The sequence below is a fragment of the Scyliorhinus torazame genome, chromosome 6 (genome assembly GCF_047496885.1).
Source record: "Scyliorhinus torazame isolate Kashiwa2021f chromosome 6, sScyTor2.1, whole genome shotgun sequence".
Taxonomy (NCBI): domain Eukaryota; kingdom Metazoa; phylum Chordata; class Chondrichthyes; order Carcharhiniformes; family Scyliorhinidae; genus Scyliorhinus; species Scyliorhinus torazame.
The window spans coordinates 243,526,987-243,550,916 of NC_092712.1; the positions used below are offsets into that span (position 1 = coordinate 243,526,987).

The 23,930-nt window shown below is 45.6% G+C and overlaps 1 protein-coding gene across 2 annotated transcripts in view; it reads left to right on the forward strand.

Annotated features, from left to right (window-relative positions):
* elovl2 (ELOVL fatty acid elongase 2) overlaps positions 1 to 22,559 on the forward strand; it is a 252,698-nt gene extending 230,139 nt beyond the window's left edge. For both annotated transcript variants that reach the window (XM_072509548.1, XM_072509549.1), the window contains 2 exons: positions 20,559 to 20,693; positions 21,801 to 22,559. In XM_072509548.1, the coding sequence (XP_072365649.1) occupies positions 20,559 to 20,693; positions 21,801 to 21,920 (255 nt within the window). In that variant the 3' untranslated portion in view covers positions 21,921 to 22,559. The remainder of the gene's footprint in view (positions 1 to 20,558; positions 20,694 to 21,800) is intronic.
* The last annotated feature ends 1,371 nt before the right edge of the window (positions 22,560 to 23,930 follow it).

Below are 23,930 nucleotides of genomic sequence, written 5' to 3' on the forward strand. Positions count from 1 at the left end.
GACCAACGCCTGTTGTGGCGGTTGGATGTGGGACTGCTGGCAGACGAGGAAGTGTGGGGGAGGGTCCGGGGGTGCATCAAAAGGTACCTGGAGGCCAACGACAACGGGGAGGTGCAGGTGGGAGTAGTATGGGACGCGCTGAAGGCGGTGGTCAGGGGAGAGTTAATCTCCATCAGGGCTCATAGGGTGAGGAGAGGGGGCAGGGAAAGAGAGAGGTTAGTGGGGGAGATTTTAAGGGTGGACAGGAGATATGCAGAGGCCCCTGATGAGGGACTACTCAGGGAGAGACAAAGTCTCCAGACGGAGTTCGACCTGTTGACCACAGGGAAGGCAGAGGCACAGTGGTGGAAGGCACAGGGGGCGATATATGAATATGGGGAGAAGGCGAGTCGGATGCTGGCACATCAGCTCCGTAAGAGGATGGCAGCAAGGGAAATAGGTGGAGTCAAGGATGGCAGGGGAACTACGGTGCGGAGTGCGGTGAAAGTGAATGAGGCATTTAAGGCCATTTACGAGGAGCTGTATAGGTCCCAGACCCAGGGGGAAAAGAGGGAATGCGACGATTCTTGGACCAACTGGGGTTCCCGAGGGTGGAGGAGCAGGAGGTGGCTGGTTTGGGGGCGCCCATTGGGGTGGAGGAGCTGGTTAAAGGACTGGGGAGCATGCAGGCGGGGAAGGCCCCGGGGCCGGATGGGTTCCCGGTGGAGTTTTATAGGAAGTATGTAGACCTGTTAGCCCCGTTGCTGGTAAGGACCTTCAATGAAGCAAGGGAGGGGGGGACCCTGCCCCCGACAATGTTGGAGGCGACGATCTCTTTGATCTTGAAGCGGGATAAAGACCCACTGCAATGCGGGTCATATAGACCGATCTCGCTCCTCAACGTAGATGCGAAGTTGCTGGCAAAAATGTTGGCTACGAGGATTGAGGACTGTGTCCCGGGGGTGATTCACGAGGACCAGACGGGATTCGTAAAGGGTAGGCAGCTAAATACCAATGTGCGAAAGCTCCTAAATGTGATAATGATGCCATCGGTGGCGGGAGAGACGGAGATAGTGGCAGCCATGGACGCGGAGAAGGCCTTTGACCGAGTAGAGTGGGAGTATCTCTGGGAAGTGTTGAGGAGGTTTGGGTCGGGGGAGGGTTTATTAGTTGGGTTAAGCTCCTGTACAGAGTGTGGTCACGAACCGGCGGAGGTCGGAGTATTTCCGGCTGTACCGAGGGACGAGGCAGGGGTGCCCCCTGTCCCCTCTGCTGTTTGTATTAGCAATTGAACCTTTGGCCATGGCGTTAAGGGAGTCGGGGAAATGGAAGAGGGTGGTCCGAGGGGGAGAGGAACATAGAGTGTCGCTGTACGCATACGACCTGTTGCTGTATGTGGCAGATCCAGTGGAGGGGATGGTTGAGGTCATGCAGATCCTAAGGGAATTTGGAGACTTCTCGGGCTATAAGCTCAATGTGGGAAAGAGTGAGCTCTTTGTGATGCATCCGGGCGACTAGGGAAGAGGGATAGAGGACCTACCGTTGAGGAGGGCGGAAAGGAGCTTTCGATACTTTGGGATTTAGGAGCTGGGGGGCACTGCACAAACTTAATTTGACGCGGCTGGTGTAACAGATGGAGGAGGACTTTAAAAGGTGGGACATGTTGCCACTCTCGCTGGCGGGCAGGGTACAGTTGATTAAAATGGTGGTTCTCCCGAGGTTTCTTTTTGTATTCCAATGCCTCCCAATTGTGGCTCCAAGGCCTTCTTTCAGAGGGTAAGCAGGAGCATTATGGGATTTGTGTGGGCGAGCAAGACCTCGAGGATAAGGAGGGGGTTCCTGGAGCGTAGCAGAGATAGAGGAGGGTTGGCGTTGCCGAATCTGGGTGGCTATTACTGGGCAGCCAACGTGGCGATGATTCGTAAGTGGGTGATGGAGGGAGAGGGGGTGGCGTGGAAGAGGTTGGAGATGGCGTCCTGCAAAGGAACGAGCCTGGGGGTGCTGGTGACGGCACCGCTGCCGCTCTCGCCGACAAGGTACACCACGAGCCCGGTGGTGGCGGCAACGTTAAAGATGTGGAGGCAGTGGAGACGACATAGGGGAGCGATGGGAGCCTCGGTATGGGCCCCGATCAGGGATAACCATCGGTTTGTCCCAGGAAGGATGGACAGGGGGGTTTCAGAGCTGGCATCGGGCAAGGATTAGAAGAATGGGGGACCTGGTCATCGACGGGACGTTTGCGAGCTTAGGGGCGCTGGAGGAGAAATTTGGACTACCCCCGGGAAATGCTTTCAGGTACATGCAAGTAAGGGCGTTTGTGAGACCAAAGAACAAAGAAATATACAGCACAGGAACAGGCCCTTCGGCCCTCCAAGCCCGTGCTGCCCGACTAAACTACAATCTTTTACACTTCCTGGGTCCGTATCCCTCTATTCCCATCCTATCCATGTATTTGTCAAGATGCCCCTTAAATGTCCCTATCGTCCCTGCTTCCACTACCTCCTCCGGTAGCGAGTTCCAGGCACCCACTACCCTCTGCGTAAAAAACTTGCCTCGTACATCTACTCTAAACCTTGCCCCTCTCACCTTAAACCTATGCCCCCTAGTAATTGACCCCTCTATCCTGGGGAAAAGCCTCTGACTATCCACTCTGTCTATGCCCCTCATAATTTTGTAGACCTCTATCAGGTCGCCCCTCAACCTCTGTCGTTCCAGTGAGAACAAACAGAGTTTATTCAACCGCTCCTCATAGCTAATGCCCTCCATACCAGGCAACATTCTAGTAAATCTCTTCTGCACCCTCTCTAAAGCCTCCACATCCTTCTGGTAGTGTGGCGACCAGAATTGAACACTATACTCCAAGTGTGGCCTAACTAAGGTTCTATACAGCTGCAACATGATTTGCCAAATCTTATACTCAATGCCCCGGTCAATGAAGGCAAGCATGCCGTATGCCTTCTTGACTACCTTCTCCACCTGTGTTGCCCCTTTCAGTGACCTGTGGACCTGTAATCCTGAGGCGGCAGGTGAGGGAATTCCTGCTGCTCCAGGCACAGGGGATTCAAGACAGGGTGATTTCGGGCGTATGGGTCGGGGAGGCCAAGGTGTCGGCGATATACCAGGAGATGAAAGAAGAGGGGGAGGCTTTGGTAGAGGAGCTGAAAGGTAAATGGGAAGAGGAGCAAGGGAGGAGATTGAGGAGTGGGTGTGGGCTGATGCCCTAAGTAGGGTTAATTCCTCTTCCTCGTGTGCCAGGCTTAGCCTGATACAGTTTAAGGTAGTTCACAGAGCGCATATGACGGGGGCGAGGCTGAGTAGGTTCTTTGGGGTGGAGGACAGATGTGGGAGGTGCTCAGGAAGTCCGGCGAACCATGTCCATATGTTTTGGTCATGCCCGGCACTGGAGGGGAGTTGCGGGAACAGTATCTAAGGTGGTGAAAGTCCGGGTCAAGCCAAGCTGGGGGCTAGCTCTATTTGGAGTAGTGGACGAGCTGGGAGTGCAGGAGGCGAAAGAGGCCGGCATTCTGGCCTTTGCGTCCCTCGTAGCCTGGCGAAGGATCTTGTTAATGTGGAAAGAGGTGAAGCCCCCCAGCGTGGAGGCCTGGATAAATGATATGGCAGGGTTTATCAAGTTGGAGAGGATAAAGTTTGCCTTGAGGGGGTCTGCGCAGGGGTTCTACAGACTATCTCGCGGAGCGTTAGATGAAGGTTGGACAGCAGCAGCAACCCAGGGGTGGGGGAGGAGGGATGGAGGGGGAAAGGGGGCCTTTCTGGGGGGCATTTGAGCAAGAAAGTACATTAATGATCTGGGAAACTGATATGTACGGGAGGAATCCAATGTAAAAAGTTCTGTATCATATTGACTTGCCATGTTCATGTCTTGCTATGCAAGCTTTTTTTCTTGTGTTACGGGGGGGTTGTTTTGTATGGTTGAAAATTTTGTTAAAAATTCTTAATAAACATTTTTTTTTAAAAAGTCATTCATATATATTGTAAATAATTACGCTCCAGCACTGATCCCTGTGGAATTCAACGAGTTACAGGTTGCCTTCCTGAAAAAGCTCCCCTTGTACCAACCCTGTTGTCAGCTAGACAACCCTCTATTTACTTAAGAGTAAATAAAATGTGAAATTCCTTGGTACTCATTGCTGTACAACTATCCCTGTTTTTGCACTACTAAATTGTTCTAAAACACAGCAAAACCATGTTAAATCGCTTACCCATAGGAAAACATGTAATCAGGGTAGATTCGGCCCTTGATCTGCAGTTTTTACATTAAAAACCTGATGACTGTCTTGAATCTAAGTGGCTCAAAAACCCACTTAGTAACTGTTCCTGCGGTTTGCCGCTTCCCACTTCCACTTCAGCCCTACCAGGCCTCCCCTTCCCACTTCCCTCTCCTGAACCATCACTGCTTTTCACTCACTGCCACTTTCCCAAGCCCTCAGTGTGAACATGGGCTTGGGAGAGAGATAGCGTTTAGGAGGAAGTAAGAAAAAGAGTGTGAGGAGTGGCAAGTGGGAAGCAGGGAATGGCATGAAGAGTGAGAAGAAGTGAAAGGAGGGTTGGTGAGGGCATGGAGGGACTTGCATAGGAAGTGGTGAGTGTGAATGTCAGGGGAATAAGCAGGAAGGTCATGAGCTAGATCATGGTGACCCCAAAATAGTGAGGTCAGCAAATGGCAGGATCAGGAGCTAAAACGGGACGGTTGAGTTGAGGCAGACGGTTGAGTTGAGGCAGCCAATGGGAGGTTTAGGAGAGGGAGCGGGAGGGTTGCTAAGTGGGAGGGTCGAGGAAGGGAGACTAATCAGGCGGATCAGTGTGTGGGAGGATCGAGGGGGGACAGTGAGCAAATGGGTTGGGGTGGGAGTGAGGGGGTTTGGAGAGTGGAGTGGGAGGATCAGTGAGAGGGAGGGTCAATGATGATGGTCAGTCAGGGTGAGGGGGAGTGAGGGTGAGAGAGGGGGAGGCAGACTGAAGGGGAGGGTCAGTGAACAAAGAACAAAGATAGGTACAGCACAGGAACAGGCCCTTCGGCCCTCCAAGCCTGTGATGACCGTGCTGCCCGGCTAACCTAAAATCGTCTTTTGAGGTCCGTATCCCTCTATTCAAAGAGCAACAAAGAACAAAGAAAAGTACAGCACAGGAACAGGCCCTTCGGCCCTCCAAGCCCGTGCCGACCATGCTGCCCGACTAAACTACAATCTTCTACACTTCCTGGGTCCGTATCCCTCTATTCCCATCCTATTCATGTATTTGTCAAGATGCCCCTTAAATGTCACTATCGTCCCTGCTTCCACCACCTCCTCCGGTAGCGAGTTCCAGGCACCCACTACCCTCTGCGTAAAAAACTTGCCTCATACATCTACTCTAAACCTTGCCCCTCTCACCTTAAACCTATGCCCCCTAGTAATTGACCCCTCTACCCCGGGGAAAAGCCTCTGACAATCCACTCTGTCTATGCCCCTCATAATTTTGTAGACCTTTATCAGGTTGCCCCTCAACCTCCTTCGTTCCAGTGAGAACAAACCGAGTTTATTCAACCGCTCCTCATAGCTAATGCCCTCTATACCAGGCAACATTCTGGTAAATCTCTTCTGCACCCTCTCTAAAGCCTCCACATCCTTCTGGTAGTGTGGCGACCAGAATTGAACACTATACTCCAAGTGTGGCCTATCTAAGGTTCTATACAGCTGCAACATGACTTGCCAATTCTTATACTCAATGCCCCGGCCAATGAAGGCAAGCATGCCGTATGCCTTCTTGACTACCTTCTCCACCTGTGTTGCCCCTTTCAGTGACCTGTGCACCTGTACTCCTAGATCTCTTTGACTTTCAATACTCTTGAGGGTTCTACCATTCACTGTATATTCCCTACCTGCATTAGACCTTCCAAAATGCATTACCTCACATTTGTCCGGATTTAACTCCATCTGCCATCTCTCCGCCCAAGTCTCCAAACAATCTAAATCCTGCTGTATCCTCTTGACAGTCCTCATCGCTATCCGCAATTCTACCAACCTTTGTGTCGTCTGCAAACTTACTAATCAGACCAGTTACATTTTCCTCCAAATCATTTATATATACTACAAACCGCAAAGGTCCCAGCACTGATCCCTGTGGAACACCACTGGTCACAGCCCTCCAATTAGAAAAGCATCCTTCCATTGCTACTCTCTGCCTTCTATGACCTAGCCAGTTCTGTATCCACTTTGCCAGCTGACCCCTGATCCCGTGTGACTTCACCTTTTGTACTAGTCTACCATGAGGGACCTTGTCAAAGGCCTTACTGAAGTCCATATAGACAACATCCACTGCCCTACCTGCATCAATCATCTTTGTGACCTCCTCGAAAAACTCTATCAAGTTAGTGAGACACGACCTTCCCTTCACAAAACCGTGCTGCCTCTCACTAATACGTCCATTTGCTTCCAAATGGGAGTAGATCCTGTCTCGAAGAATTCTCTCCAGTTATTTCCCTACCAATGAAGTAAGGCTCACCGGCCTGTAGTTCCCTGGATTATCCTTGGTACCCTTCTTAAACAGAGGAACAACATTGGCTATTCTCCAGTCCTCCGGGACATCACCTGAAGACAGTGAGGATCCAAGGATTTCTGTCAAGGCCTCAGCAATTTCCTCTCCAGCCTCCTTCAGTATTCTGGGGTAGATCCCATCAGGCCCTGGGGACTTATCTACCTTAATATTTTTTAAGACACCCAACACCTCGTCTTTTTGGATCTCAATGTGACCCAGGCTATCTACACACCCTTCTCCAGACTCAACATCTACCAATTTCTTCTCTTTGGTGAATACTGATGCAAAGTATTCATTTAGTACCTCGCCCATTTCCTCTGGCTCCACACATAGATTCCCTTGCCTATCCTTCAGTGGGCCAACCCTTTCCCTGGCTGCCCTCTTGCTTTTTATGTACGTGTAAAAAGCCTTGGGATTTTCCTTAACCCTATTTGCCAATGACGTTTTGTGACCCCTTCTAGCCCTCCTGACTCCTTGCTTAAGTTCCTTCCTACTTTCCTTATATTCCACACAGGCTTAGTCTGTTCCCAGCCTTTTAGCCTTGACAAATGCCTCCTTTTTCTTTTTGACGAGGCCTACAATATCTCTCGTTATCCAAGGTTCCCGAAAATTGCGTATTTATCCTTCTTCCTCACAGGAACATGCCGGTCCTGAATTCCTTTCAACTGACACTTGAAAGCCTCCCACATGTCAGATGTTGATTTGCCCTCAAACATCCGCCCCCAATCTATGTTCTTCAGTTCCCGCCTAATATTGTTATAATTAGCCTTCTCCCAATTTAGCACATTCATCCTAGGACCACTCTTATCCTTGTCCACCAGCACTTTAAAACTTACTGAATTGTGGTCATTGTTCCCGAAATGCTCCCCTTCTGAAACATCTACCACCTGGCCGGGCTCATTCCCCAATACCAGGTCCAGTACCGCCCCTTCCCTAGTTGGACTGTCCACATTATTTTAAGAAGCCCTCCTGGATGCTCCTTACAAACTCCGCCCCGTCTAAGCCCCTGGCACTAAGTGAGTCCCAGTCAATATTGGGGAAGTTGAAGTCTCCCATCACCACAACCCTGTTGTTTTTACTCTTTTCCAAAATCTGTCTACCTATCTGCTCCTCTATCTCCCGCTGGCTGTTGGGAGGCCTGTAGTAAACCCCCAACATTGTGACTGCACCCTTCTTATTCCTGATCTCTACCCATATAGCCTCACTGCCCTCGGAGGTGTCCTCCCGCAGTACAGCTGTGATATTCTCCCTAACCAGTAGCGCAACTCCGCCTCCCCTTATACATCCCCCTCTATCCTGCCTGAAACATCTAAATCCTGGAACGTTTAGCTGCCAATCCTGCCCTTCCCTCAACCAGGTCTCTGTAATGGCAACAACATCATAGTTCCAAATACTAATCCAAGCTCTAAGTTCATCTGCCTTGCCCGTAATACTTCTTGCATTAAAACATATGCACTTCAGGCCACCAGACCCGCTGTGTTCAGCAACTTCTCCGTCTGCTCTGCCTCAGAACCCCACTGTCCCTATTCCCTAGTTCTCCCTCAATGCTCTCACCTTCTGACCTATTGCTCCCGTGCCCACCCCCCTGCCATACTAGTTTAAACCCTCCCGTGTGACACTAGCAAACCTCGCGGCCAGGATATTTATGCCTCTCCAGTTTAGATGCAAACCGTCCTTCTTATATAGGTCACACCTGCCCCGGAAGAGCTCCCAGTGGTCCAGATAACGGAAACCCTCCCTCCTACACCAGCTGTTTAGCCACGTGTTTAGCTGCTCTATCTTCCTATTTCTAGCCTCACTGGCACGTGGCACAGGGAGTAATCCCGAGATTACAACCCTAGAGGTCCTGTCTTTTAACTTTCTGCCTAGCTCCCTGAACTCCTGCTGCAGGACCTCATGCCCCTTCCTGCCTATATGTACCAATATGTAAAACGACCTCTGCCTGTTTGCCCTCCCCCTTCAGGGTGCCTTCTACCCGTTCGGAGACATCCTGGACCCTGGCACCAGGGAAGCAACATACCATCCTGGAGTCTCTTTCATGTCCACAGAAGCGCCTATCTGTGCCCCTGACTATAGAGTCCCCTATTACTATTGCTCTTCTGCGCTTTGACCCTCCCTTCTGAACATCAGAGGCAGCCGTGGTGCCACTGCTCTGGCTGCTGTTGTTTTCCCCTGATAGTCTATCCCCCCCGACAGTATCCAAAGGGGTATACCTGTTCGAGAGGGGGACAACCACAGGGGATTCCTGCACTTACTGCCTGCCCTTTCTGGTGGTCACCCATTTCTCTGCCTGCACCTTGGGTGTGACCGCATTTATATAACTGCGATCTATGACGCTTTCCGCCACCTGCATGCTCCTAAGTGCATCCAATTGCTGCTCCAACCGAACCATGCGGTCTGTGAGGAGCTCCAGTTGGGTGCACTTTCTGCAGATGAAGCCATCCGGGACACTGGAAGCCTCCCGGACCTCCCACATCTCACAGTCAGAGCACTGCACCCTTCTAACTGACATTGCGTCAATTAATTAAAATTAAAAGTTTTTTTTAAAAATTTATATTTTTATTTTTTATTTTTTTAAAGTTACTGTTAACTATCTGTTTCCTAGCACTAGATTTCTAATATAAATGCGAAAGCTAAATATAGTACTCTCCGATCTCTGGCTTAGATACCCCTCTAAATTATAATTAAGTAATTATGTTTAATTAGTTACCAATGCTTAATTTTTTTTAAATTTAGTGTAGATTCCACCTCCCCTTCACAAAACCATGCTGCCTCTCACGAATACGTCCATTTGCTTCCAAATGGGAGTAGATTAGGCTTTAATATCCATGAACTAGCCTGCCAGAGTCGGCTGTACAAATGAGTGCCACGCACATGTGGCCGGACTATATATGGCCCTGGTGAGGGCGGAGCCAGAGGCGGAGCCCACCGGGGTTCCAGTACAGTACCTGGAAGTAGCCCGTATCATCACTTCCAGGTCATGGGTCACATCATCATACAGACAGTAAAGACAGCTCATGCATTAGGTGAAATACATTCACCACACATGGTTTATTGCAATAAAATACAAATCCAATCTTCTCCACTCCCTTAAGGTTTTCCTCCCTCAAATTGCACCCAGTTTGAGGTTGTGTGTTGGGGGTCTTCTTGTTAAGGGGAAGCCCCACCTCCTTAAAGGGAGAGTTCATATTCCGGGGAGGTGCTGGGAAACCATATGGCCTGATCCCATGACCTCCATCGGGGTTATAACAACCAAGTTGCATATCAACTTGGGTTAGTTTTAGTGTTGACAAAAATAATTGTTTGGTAATACAGAACTACAGTATCTCTGAAAAAATGATTTATGTCGAAGCTTTTCATATTGCACTCATCAGGACATTCGTAAGAATATGAAATGGAAAGGGAACATTATTTATACTTCATGAGTGCGCTGACTGGTCGGTAAGTGAATTGATTGTGTGCTGATTGGTCAGCAAACTGATTGATTAGGTAGAGGCGTTGCCAAGGAGAATGCACCAGTTAATTGATGGCTGACTGTTAACTGCCAAGCTTAGTTTAAATTTAAACTAGGCAGGTTGACTGATTGGTCAGGCCATTGCCCGAGGGAATGAACCAGAGAATGGCTGTCACCTATTTGTTTAGGTGAAACTGGTGAACTGTTCTTTCTGTCTGCAAAGGACCGGGATCTGTGTATTAATATATCATGCTTCTAGCATGGATAATTGAGCCACACTACCACCCCAACTGATAATCTTAAATTTGTTGTCAGTGTAATTCGTAGTACACTCAGGATTGCTCAGCAAATGTCCAATCACAGAATCACATCTAATATATCAATTTCACATGTGATATAGGAATTAAATGTCAGTGTGACTTTATTTTATTCATCATGGATTGTGGAAATGCTGGTTAGGCCTACATTATTGCCCATCCCTAATTGCCCTTAAGAAGGTGATTGTGAGCTACCTTCTTGAATGGCTGTACTCCATGCTGGGTATGTCCCAAAGACTGGTGGGTCATATCAATGTCCCTCTTTGACTGTTTGCAACAGGCAAGATACTGACCATAACCAACCAGCACGTTCTTGCAAAACTCAAAATACAGTATCCATGCAGGATACATAGAACATAAAACATAGTGCAGGCCATTCGGCCCATCGAGTCTGCACCGACTCACTTAAGCCCTTACTTCCACCCTATCCCCGTAACCCAATTACCCCTCCTAACCTTTTTTGGGGGGCCATCAAGGGGAACTTATTATGGCCAATCCACCTAACCTGCACGTCTTTGGACTGTGGGAGGAAACCGGAGCACCCCGAGGAAACCCACGCAGACACGGGGAGAACGTGCAGACGCCACACAGAGTGACCCAGCAGGGAATCGAACCTGGGACCCTGGCGCTGTGAAGCCACAGTGCTAATCGCTTGTGCTACCGTGCTGCCCTGACCATAACCGACCATAACCAACCAGCACGTTCTTGCGAAACTCAAAATACAGTGTCCAAAATTAGTTGTGATTCCACTGTTTTGTAACACTGCTTATCTCACATCCACTCCTGAGCGAACAGAAATTTCTTCTAATTAATGGCAGAAGTCATTGGGGCAAAATTGGGATGTGTATTGCTTGTTTGTTGGGTGTCTTAAACCCCTTAAGGATCGAGCAAGGCATCGGTGAGAAGTACACTGGCAACACCTTTGCGAAGGTCCTTGCAGAAGTATACTGACAAACACTGACATCTTGTCGAGGAGGATATCAGATCAGCTGATTTGATGCTTGATCTGCCATTGTGGAGCTCTATGCTCCAGATATCACACACTTTAGCTTTATACAGCCAAATACAACATTAAAACATCACCACCAGTGCTACTTAAGAGGATCATCAATTCGTTACAGGCTAGTTGCTATTTTTCCCTTCCAGCTGTTGGTACAATTCTATGCATAATGTGTTCTTTCCATAAATTGGTTAAAGTTGGCTAGTGCCGAAGTACTTTTTTTCTGACGTTAAATTTTCTTCACAGACCACTTTCTCCCAGGCATTGATGCACTAGTTGGCATTGCACATTACTGATTAAACAAACAGAAGTCATGATGAGCAGGACAAGCTACTAGAAGAGCGAGGAGGGGGGAGAAGGAGGGTTCTCAGCAGAAGGCCATATCAACAGGATATTTTGGGAGGAATTTTGGGAGTAACAGCAATGACCAATGCTTGGGACATCTTCAATAAAGAAATCTGCCAATTGCTGCAATCCAAACCTGGAGCAGGGCAAAGACTCATATTGAATGTGACTGTGGCACTGCACCTTTATGCAGCTGACTCCTTCCGAGCTGCTGCTGGATATATAAGCAACATCTCTCAGTTTGCAGTGCACTGCTGCATAAAAAGGCCACTGAGGCTCTCTTTGCTTAGAGACACAGCTTTGTATCTTTCTCTCCTGGCAAAGGCAAACAGGCGAAACAAGCACAAAAGGTTACAAAGATTGTAGGCTTCTCCATGGTGCAGAGTGCCATTGACTGCACATACATTGCTTTGTCTGTGCCTCTGGTCAACTATTCCAGGGAACTGAAACCACAAGGAATCTCACTCTCCCCTTGTGCAGCTGGTATGTGACCACAAACAACTAATTGTGCAGGTGAATACCTGGTATCCTGGTAATAACCTTGATGCGTTCATTCTGCAGCAGTCGTCTGTGTCAGCTCTATGTCAACCTACCATGGAAAACCAAAAGGTGGCTATTATGCGACAAGGGTTATCCATTGACAATGTGGCTTATGTCACCAAACGACATGTCTGGCAGGCTTACAAGAGCCAGGCTGCCACAAGAAATCTTAGAGCAGAGTATTGACGTCATAATGCATGGATTCCACTGTCTGGACCAGTCTGCAGAAGTCCTACAGTACTCAGCTGAGTAGGTCTCATGGTATGTTGTTGTGTTATGTTGCATGCTGCATGCTACATAACCTTGCCAGCACGAGGGAACAGGCTTTCCACCATCTGTCAGGTGAGAAGCTGAGGAGCGGCAGCAGCATGAGGAGGTAGCAGAGGCAGTGAAAGAGAATGGAATGGAAGGGAGGCTGCAATCTACACAATCCCTTTTCCACCCAGATGCTGCAAGAAGGAATGTGCGATGCCAATAACTTGGAACCTTTAGTTGTTGGTGAACCAACAACTGTCTTTCCTCTCTCATTGACCATCCAATCATACTCTTTGCCAGAGTGCAAAATAAAAGCCAACGTAAAATACACATTTTAATAAAAAATATAATCACCCCAGTGCCTTTGCATGTTCTCATGTTCCGATAAGCTGCTTCCTCCAGTAATTAGAGCATGGCTTTAAATTCAGGATTTTTGGTATAATTTTCAGCACTGTAAGCATTTCAATGTATACATCCACCAGCCTTCTTCTGTAACTTGACCAATCAAAGTCACCTTCCTGGTCCTCTGCAGTCAAACTAGTATGTGACCTCACTTTCTAGCGAGCTAGCACCTCTTCTATTGTTTCCTCTTGCACGGACTCACTGCAGGTGCCCCTATGCTATTCTTTCCCTCTTGCACTCACTCACATAGAACATAGAAAAATACAGCACAGAACAGGCCCTTCGGCCCACGATGTTGTGCTGAACTTTTGTCTTAGATTAAGAACAAATTCATCTACACCCCATCATTCTACCATAATCCATGTACCTATCCAATAGCTGCTTGAAGGTTCCGACTCAACTACTTCCACAGGCAGTGCATTCCATGTCCCCACTACTCTCTGGGTAAAGAACCTACCTCTGACATCCCCCCTATATCTTCCACCATTCACCTTAAATTTATGTCCCCTTGTAATGGTTTGTTCCACCCGGGGAAAAAGTATCTGACTGTCTATCTATTCCCCTGATCATCTTATAAACCTCTATCAAGTCGCCCCTCATCCTTCTCCATTCTAATGAGAAAAGGCCGAGCACCCTCAATCATTCCTCGCACAACCTACTCTCCATTCCAGGCAACATCCTGGTAAATCTCCTTTGCACCTTTTCCAAAGCTTCCACATCCTTCCTAAAATGAGGCGAGCAGAACTGCACACAGTACTCCAAATGTGGCCTTACCAAGGTTTTGTACAGCTGCATCATCACCTCATGGCTCTTAAATTTAATCCCTCTGCTAATGAACGCTAGCTCACTGCCTTCTTCACAACTCTATCCACTTGAGTGGCAAATTTCAAAGATCTATGAACATAGACTCCAAGATCTCTCTGCTCCTCCACATTGCCAAGAAACCTACTGTTAACTCTGTATTCCGCATTCATATTTGTCCTTCCAAAATGGACCCCTCACTTTTCAGGGTTAAACTCCATCTGCCACTTTTCAGCCCAGCTCTGCATCCTATCTATGTCTCTTTGCAGCAGACAACAGCCCTCCTCACTATCCACAAATCTTCGTATCGTCTGCAAATCTACTGACCCATCCTTCAACTCCCTCATCCAAGTCATTAATGAAAATCACAAACAGCAGAGGACGCAGAACTGATCCCTGCGGTACGCCACTGGTAAATGGGCTCCAGGCTGAATATTTGCCATCCACCACCACTCTCTGACTTCGATCGGTTAGCCAGTTCGTTATCCAACTGGCCAAATTTCCCACTCTCTCATGCCTCCTTATTTTCTGCATAAGTCTACCATGGGGAACCTTACAAATGCCTTACTAAAATCCATGTACACTACATCCACTGCTTTACCTTCATCCACATGCTTGGTCACCTCCTCAAAGAATTCAATAAGACTTGTAAGGCAAGACCTACCCCTCACAAATCCGTGCTGACTATCCCTAATCAAGCAGTGTCTTTCCAGATGCTCAGAAATCCTATCCCTCAGTACTTTGCCTACCACCGAAGTAAGACTAACTGGCCTGTAATTCCCAGGGTTATCCCTATTCCCTTTTTTGAACAGGGCCACGACATTCGCCACTCTCAAATCCCCTGGTACCACCCCTGTTGACAGTGAGGATGAAAAGATTATTGCCAACCGCTCTGCAATTTCATCTCTTGCTTCCCATAGAATCCTTGGATATATCCCGTCAGGCCCAGGGGACTTGTCTAGCCTCAAGTTTTTCAAAATGCCCAACACATCTTCCTAACAAGTATCTCCTCGAGCTTACCAGTCTGTTTCACACTGTCCTCTCCAACAATATGGCCCCTCTCATTCGTAAATACTGAAGAAAAGTACTCATTCAAGACCTCTCCTATCTCTCCAGACTCAATACACAATCTCCTGCTACTGTCCTTGATCGGACCTACCCTCGCTCTAGTCATTCTCATATTTCTCCGTAAGTGAAAAAGGCCTTGGGGTTTTTCTTGATCCTACCCGCCAAAGATTTTTCATGCCCTCTCTTAGCTCTCCTAATCCCTTTCTTCAGTTCCCTCCTGGCTATCTTGTATCCCTCCAGCGCCCTGTCTGAACCTTGTTTCCTCAGCCTTACATAAGTATCCTTCTTCCTCTTAACAAGACATTCAACCTCTCTTGTCAACCATGGTTCCCTCACTCGACCATCTCTTCCCGGCCTGGCAGGGACATACATATCAAGGACACATAGTATCTGTTCCTTGAACAAGTTCCACATTTCAATTGTGTCCTTCCCTGACAGTCTATGTTACCAACTTAAGACCATAAGACATAGGAGTGGAAGTAAGGCCATTCGGCCCATCGAGTCCACTCCATCATTCAATCATGGCTGATTTCAACTCCATTTACTCGCTCTCTCTCCATAGCCCTTAATTCCTCGAGAAATCAAGAATTTATCAACTTGTCTTAAAGACACTCAACATCCCAGCCTCCACCGTCCTCTTGTGGCAATGAATTCCACAGACCCCCACTCTCTGGCTGAAGAAATTTCTCCTCATCTCTGTTTTAAAGTGACTCCCTTTTATTCTAAGGCTGTGCCCCCGGGTCCTAGTCTCCCCTGCTAATGGAAACAACTTCCCTACATCCACCCTATCTAAGCCATTCATTATCTTGTAAGTTTCTATTAGATCTCCCCTCAACCTCCTAAACTCCAATGAATATAATCCCAGGATCCTCAGACGTTCATCGTATGTTAGGCCTACCATTCCTGGGATCATCCGTGTGAATCTCCGCTGGACCCGCTCCAGTGCCAGTATGACCTTCGAGGTGTGGGGCCCAAAATTGCTCACAGTATTCTAAATGGGGCCTAACTAATGCTTTATAAAGCTTCAGAAGTACATCCCTGCTTTTATATTCCAAGCCTCTTGAGATGAATGACAACATTGCATTTGCTTTCTTCATTACAGACTCAACCTGCAAGTTTACCTTTAGAGAATCCTGGATTAGGACTCCCAAGTCCCTTTGCACTTCAGCATTATGAATTTTGTCACCGTTTAGAAAATAGTCCACGCCTCTATTCTTTTTTCCAAAGTGCAAGACCTCGCACTTGCCCACATTGAATTTCATCAGCTTATGCACTTCAGTTCTTGTCTGACAGCATCGTATTTACCCCAATTGTAAACCTTGCCCTGTTGCACATACCTATCCCTCTCCATTACTAAAGTGAAAGTCACAGAATTGTGGTCACCATCGCCAAAATGCTTCCCCACTAACAAATCTATCACTTGCCCTGGTTCATTACCAAGTACCAAATCCAATATGGCCTCCCCTCTGGTCAGACAATCTATATACTGTGTTAGAAAAGCTTCCTGGACACACTGCACAAACACCACCCCATCCAAACTATTTGATCTAAAGAGTTTCCACTCAATATTTGGGAAGTTAAAGTCCCCCATGACTACTACCCTGTGACGTTGCACCTTTCCAAAATCTGGTTCCCCAATCTGTTCCTCCGCATCTCTGCTGCTAATGGGGGGCCTATAGAAAACTCCCAACAAGGTGACTGCTCCTTTCCTATTTCTGACTTCAACCCATACTACCTCAGTAGGCTGATCCTCCTCTAACTGCCTTTCTGCAGCTGTTATACTATCTCTAATTAACAATGCAACCCCCACCTCTTTTACCACCCTCACTAATCTTATTGAAACATCTATAACCAGGAACCTCCAACAACCATTTCTGCTCCTCTTCTATCCAAGTTTCCGTGATGGCCACCACATTGTAGTCCCAAGTACCGATCCATTCCTCAAGTTCACCCACCTTATTCCTGATGCTTCTTGCGTTGAAGTATACACACTTCAACCCATCTCCATGCCTGCAAGTACTCTCCTTTGTCAGTGTTACCTTCCCCAATGCCTCACTACACGCTTCCCCTAACCATTGAGCTCCTATTCTATTGCTTTTCTATTCTCCCCCTTCCCTTCTGAGCCCCAGAGCCAGACTCAATGTGAGAGACCTGACCGCTAGGGCCTTCCCCGGTAGGTCATTCCCCCCCCCCATCAGCATCCAAAATGGAAAACTTGTTTTGAAGGGCAGCGGCCACGAGGGATCCCTGCATTGTCTGCCCGTTCGTTTTATTTCCCCTGACTGTAACCAAGCTACTCTTGTCCTGTACCTTGGGTGTGGTTATCTCCCTGTAACTCTTGTCTATTACCCACTCTGCCTCCCGGATGATCCGAAGTTCATCCAGCTCCAGTTCCCGAACACGGTCTCGGAGGAGCTGGAGTTGGGTGCACTTCCTGCAGGTATAGTCAGCTGGGACACCGGTGGTGTCCCACACGCCCACCCACATCCTACAGGAGGAGCATGCCCTAGCCTCCATCCCCTCTTACTTTACAGAATATAGCTGCCCTGTGGACCAACTGGAACTCCGCCCTCCGACTCTGCTCCCAGTCAGCTGCACTCTCTGTAAACTCCCGGCTCTCTTCACGCTCTTTGAGGAAATGTAGGAAATGAAATGGAAGGAGCACCTTACTCCCTCCTCACCCAACTCCCTCAGTCACCAAACTCTCACTGTAGCACTCAAATGCACCCACATTCAGCACTCAAATTAACAAGCTCCAGCTGCAAGTAGCTACAAGTAGAACATTTGTTTAAAGCTGATTGAGAATTTACCTTCTTCTAAACCAAACAGCAACTTTTAAGTTAATTAACTAAATAAAAGAAAGACTAGACTTTAGATAAAAATGAACCCTTATTATCCCTCAGTCACCAAACTCTCACTATAGCACTCAAATGCACCCAAATTCAGCACTCAGTGCAAACAGCAAACTCACTGCATGTGCCCCTATGCTATCTCTTTCCTCCTGCACTGACTCACTGCATGTGCCCCTATGCTATCTCTTTCATCTTGCACTTCCTCACTGCATGTGCCCCTATGTTATCTGCTAACTTACACAAGTATCAGCATCTGGACTGGTGACTGTGAAACTTCACCATCTTCTTGCCCTCCCATTTACAAGGCAGGTTGCTGTTCTTGGATAGCTAAAAGGGAAATATAACAAGGAAGAGTTATGGTGAAGGGAGAGGATCAAGTAAAATATCCATGCCTACACCATCTGTAGCTTCTCGTTCAGATTAGATTGTGATTGAAAGGAAAAGTGTGACAAGAAAGAGTGACAGGTATTAGTGAGCACCATACAGGTGTTATGGTATGATGGCGGAATTCCTGGCCTTGAATGCAATATGTGGGTTTGAGTTTTTCCAAGGGTGCAAAGTATCTGAGGGTGAAGTGAAAAATCTGAATGTTGAGTTCTGATTGGTAAAGATAGTTGATCGGTGAGCGATGGTGAATTGAACTGTGGTGGAGGCTGGTGCTGCAGTTCCCAAGAGCTAATTTCCTGCACTTTATCTATGCTCACGTAGCCATTCTCCTGGCATTGATCTCCTATCCCTTGTTGTTATTTTCGGAGTGTGTTTCTGGAGGTATTGTTCCACCCCACCCCCCACTCCAAAGGGTTCAGGAAATACTCTTCTTTCCATCCCTTTAACTAGTGTACCATTAGTGTAACATCCAGAAACCTTGCTGCCCGCTTATTTGCATGCTCAGCCATTTTTGATTAATGTACAGCACACTATTGACCTCAGTACATCCAGCAGCTACAAAGTACCTGCCCATCAATGGTTGCAGGCTAGCGTTTAGTGGGGGGGCACTCCATATTGGACCTCCTGCTGATGCACAGAGACTATGGACAGCATGGGGAGTGCAGGTCACATTCAGAAATCACGGCAACAGACAGGGGTTACAAAGTTGGCACCCTACTTGTATTTTAATCAACAAATGAGAGTTAATTGTGATTTGCCTATTTTTAATAATTATCCATTTTAAACTGCTCCCCCAGCCCCTCAGACATCAATTTTCTACTAATTTGGTTACCTATCACTTGTCACAGAGTCTACCTCCTTCTCTGGTCACTATCTCAAATTGAACCAGACTATTCCACATCAGCTTCATTATCAAGATTACTTATGTTAATTTCTGTGGTATCACCTATCTCGGCTTCGGCTTCAGCCCACCTGCTGCTCGAACCCGCACGCATACTTTTGTCACCTTCAGATTTGACTTGTGTCATTGGTCCACTGGCCAGCATCCCATCTTCCATTCTCTATAAATTTGAGGTAATCTAAAACCTTGCTACTCATAGCCTAATTTACACCCAGTCATACCGGTACTCGTTGACCTGAATAGTCTCTTGGTCCACCAGAATTTTGATTTGAAAATTCCCATCATCATATCTCTCCATGGCCTTACCCTTTCCAATCTCTGTAACCTCTTCCATCTCTACAACTCTCCGAGAACTTTGCATTCCTTCAACTGTCACCTCATGCATTCCCCAATTCCTTTGTTCCACCATTGGTACCTGCCCCTTCAACCATAAAGGATTTGATCCCAGGCAGTCCCTCCCTAAGCCTTTCTGCGTCTCCCTTCTCTTTCTTTAAGAAATTCCTTAAAAGCTCTGTGACCAAGCTTTTGACTACCCAACTTCATGTCTACTTCTTTGGCTAGGTGTCAGATTTTGTTTGATTGCACTAATGCGAAGTGCTTTAAGTTGTTTTACGACATGGGTACTATATAAATGCAAACTTTTGTCAATTTGTAATTCAGGGCAACTGTCAACATTTAATTATGAAACACAGACATAAAACTAATTACTTTGGTGCCAGTTGTGGTACAGTAAATTAATAACTTCAAACTAACTGAATTATTAAGTTTATTGAAATGCATCAAGGTTAGGGTTATTCAAGCAACAACATTGTAATCATCAAATCACATTGAATTTGTTTACACTTATTTGAATCTTCTGCTGCAGTAGGGAATTTTAAATCTCCATCTTCAACTTCCAGTCCTTTCTCTGGAGCATTTTCTGGAGCAACTGTTCCTCTGAACCTCTGCTATTTAGGAGATTCCCTTCAGGTCAATGCTTTGTTTAACTTTTCTGTCTTCCAACATTTTGGTTTGTCTCTATATTTTTGCCATATTTTACGTTTTTAACCCTTCGCTGCCACCAAGTTGGGAGAGTGTTGGTTAAAGATCGTTATCTCTTAAATAAGTCCCCAGTCTTCTGTTATTAACACCTCAAACTATTTCCACCTGTACAGTAAACGGTGCAAGCTAGGAGCTGTCTCCATGTTTCAGTCTATACATGTCTCTACTCAACATCACACTGACCCCTGGGTCTGTGTCAATGTGCCTTCTTGCATCACTGCGAGGGCGGTACTGTACTCAGTCCCGCATTAATCCTACATGTGCCAGACCCTTAATCTATCAATCTCTCTTGTAATGTTATGCTTTCTTTAAACTACCTACATTGATACCCATATGTCACTGATAAATTTGGATATGTGAATTTCTATTGCATTATCGAAGTGTAAATACGTTGAACAGTTAAGCCACAATTCAGATAATTGTAGGAGAACATTAGTCACAGTATCCTTACTCGTCTCAGCCACTCAGTCAATTTCATAACCAGATGAATAACTTGCCTTCAATTTCACAACTTCAATTTTGGCTAACAACTTCCCATGTAATGCCAATATCCATAGACATATCCCCGTCACTACTTTAGCTGATTCTTCAAACATTTCATCAAGTTCATCAGACATGACAAATCCTTTTACAATGTTCTATTTTCTTCATTTAATTTATGCCATTTGGCCTTTTCTTTCAGGTACAGTTTGTGTTTACAATTATCCACACGCTCAGTGCAGTAGTAAAACCATGTGGATTCCCACTTGGCTGCTTGATGTTCCAGTCATCCTATATGGTTACACTGGTCATCCTGTTTATAAACTTTTACAGAAAGGTAAGAGAAAATGTGTTGTTAATGTGTTATTAAAAGTATGTATGTACTGGAAGGGTAAATATAAATTTTAACATTTACTTCTAATTCTCTCGGCGCTTCCCTTCCAATGCATTCATTTAGCTTCTAGGTGTGACATCCAAGGGTGACACCATTAAATATTTTCTTCAAATAAACAATGACATTGCGAATAACTGCAAGCCAAGCAGTTTAACATCAGTGGGTAAGGTTTTAGAAACGAATAGCTGAATTTTACAAGGGGTGTCAGAGTAAAAAGCAGGTCCACTTGCCGACAGTGGTTCTTGCTTGACTTTAATTATGTATAGTACCCTTCATCTTCTCGAAACATCCCAAAATACTTCACATCCAATGAATTACTTCTGAATTATCGTCTTTCCCACAGCAACGTCTCACACATGGCATGTATGGCCAGCTAATTGGTTTTTGATAGTATTGAATGAAGGGTAAATGTTAGCCAGGACTTCAGGAGAACCTGGACTGGAGGAGGCATGCAATGCTTTTATGTAATGTCTCATCCACAATGGCACCTGAAATCATGCAATGTTGTTTCACAATGGTGCCTTACCTAGATGATTTCCTCAAGTCCTGGAGGGAGATTTGAATATAAAATATTATCCATGCATATGTCTTCTTAAGGTCTCTGACTACAGCATATTGAATTATTTGGTATTATTAAAAGATTTTTTTTTCTTTACTCTGCCCAGCCCAGCCTCCCACCCCCCAACAAATCTCCCCCCCCCCTCAAACTACCAGCATCAGCAACACCAATCTCTCTTTAGGGTGTATCCTGGCTTTGTAGGAAAAACACAGGGAAAATATACATCCTACCAGCCAGTGTGATGCACTGGTTTACAATTTGTTTACACCATTGGGCCACTCTTTTACTTAAACCACAATGATTGAGAAACATTTTAGTTGGATAGGCCAGATGTTGTCACACATGTACCAAAGGATTGAAATCTGTAAAACAATCCAAAAGTGATCAACGACCCATTTACTGATAGTTAAAGTATACAATTCAATGTCATCATTAAGATTTGTTTCTAAAAGATGTCAAAACTAAAATATTTCCTGCTACTTTTTCTACAGACATACAGAAAAACAGCCCAACGGGATGAAAAATCTACTGATCTGAAAGATATAAAGAATGGTTATTACAATGGCTATGCAAAGGTCATTAATGGCAGGGTATCCAAGAAGATTGATTAATTTCTTTAACACACACATAGCACCCAAGTATTGATAGCAAACTATATTTATATCTGTCTGCTGTCTTCTTAATTTAAAGATTACAATTTCTCTAATATCTAAGTTTTCAGTTTCAAAGACCAATTACCAATATATTCTAGGTTTTTAAATACACTTAATTGTTAGTTCAATTAATGTTTTACCCGAGTTTAAATAAAAGTCATGTCATTGTACTAACCAGATATGACTGACAAATAGAATTGGTTTCTGGGCCCAACATCAGGTTACAAGTCCAGAATCACAGAGAAGTTTAGCTAATCCTGAAGCAGAATTGCAAACAAATATAATTGCCTTATAATTAGTGTATTCACCCAAATTCCAGTAAATACGCTCGATTATTTTCAGAGGTAAATATGTTTATGAAACCGCCTTACTTCTGGTGTAGAACTGAAATATGCTTGCAACAAAATTCAAATATGAGATTTTTATTCAAACTTCATCCAATTTCAAGATCTCTCAAAATCCAACTTTCTACTTGCTAATTAAAATGTTAGAATCTTATTTGTATATTTGTTGCAAGATAAATGTAGACTTGTACTCTACCGACTGATTAGAGTTGTTTGTATAAACCTTTAATAAAAGCCGAATGAAACCTTACAACGCACCTCTAATTTAGTCCATGATTCACTAGCATTCGGTAGTACAATCTTCACAAAAATAAGTATTTTTTCACACAATGTGAATACAAAATAAATATAACTTTGAATAGGAATCCATTAAATATACCCAAAATATGTTCCTTTTGTTCAAATAGGGTCCTTAAGAATATATGAAAAAGGAGCAGATGTAGGTCATTCAGCCCTTCTAGTTTGCTCTGCCATCAAATGAGGTTATGGCTGATCTGTGTGTTTCAAGTTGCACAACTGATTACTTTGCCTTACAAGAACCTAGCTGCCTCGACCTTAAAATAGTCAAAGACCCCGCCTCTTGCCACCTTCTAAGGCTGAAAATCTTGAAGTCCTCAGAAAAAGAAATTCTCATCTTTGTTCTAAAATGGCGACCCCTAATTTTAACACAGGTGCCCGATCACCGGACTCACCCACAAGAGGAAACATCCTTTCCACGCCCACCATATAAAGACCATTTAGTATCTTATACACTTGAATCAAGTCACTCCTCACTCTTCTAAACTCTAGTGGAAACAAGCTGTTTGTCTAACTTTTCCACATAAGACAATCTGCTCATTCCAGGTATCAATCAAGTAAACCTCCTCTGAACCACCTCCAATGCATTCACATGCATTCTCACTTGGTCTCCTTAAAACTGCAATATTTGATATATGATCTCATGAATGCCCTCCATAACTGAAGCATACCATGCTTACTTTTATTTTTAATTCCTCTCAATGAAGGAAAGCATTCCCCTTCTTAATTACTTGCTGTACCTGCATACTAACATTTTGTCCCTCATGCACCAAAACATCTCGATCATTTTACACCTCAGACTTCTGCATCTGGTTCTTGGTTTAATTAATACTATGCTTTTTTATTTTCACGTTTCACATTATACTCCATCTGTTAGATTTTTGTCCACTTGGATTTTGGGCAAGCAAGGCTGAACAGCTTTTAGTCAGTTCTGAAATGTAAGTCAAACAAAGGGACGTTGGTGTGTTTGTCCATAAATCTCTGAAGGCAGAAGGGAAGGTTAATAGGGTGGTGAAAAAGGCTTATGGGACACTTGCTTTTATTCATCGAGGCATAGATTACAAAAGCAGGGAGGTCATGTTGTAGAAACTTTGGTGAGGCCACAGCTGGAGTAGTGTGTGTAATTCTGGTCACCACATTATAGGAAGGATGTGATTGCACTGGCGGGGGTGCAGAGGTGATTCACTAGGATATTGCCTCGTATGGAACATTGTTAGGAAGAGAGGATCGATAGGTTTGGGCTGTTTCGCTGGAACAGACAAGATCGAGGGACAACCTGATCGAGGTGTACAAAATTATGAAGGGCATGGACAAGGTGGATAGGGAG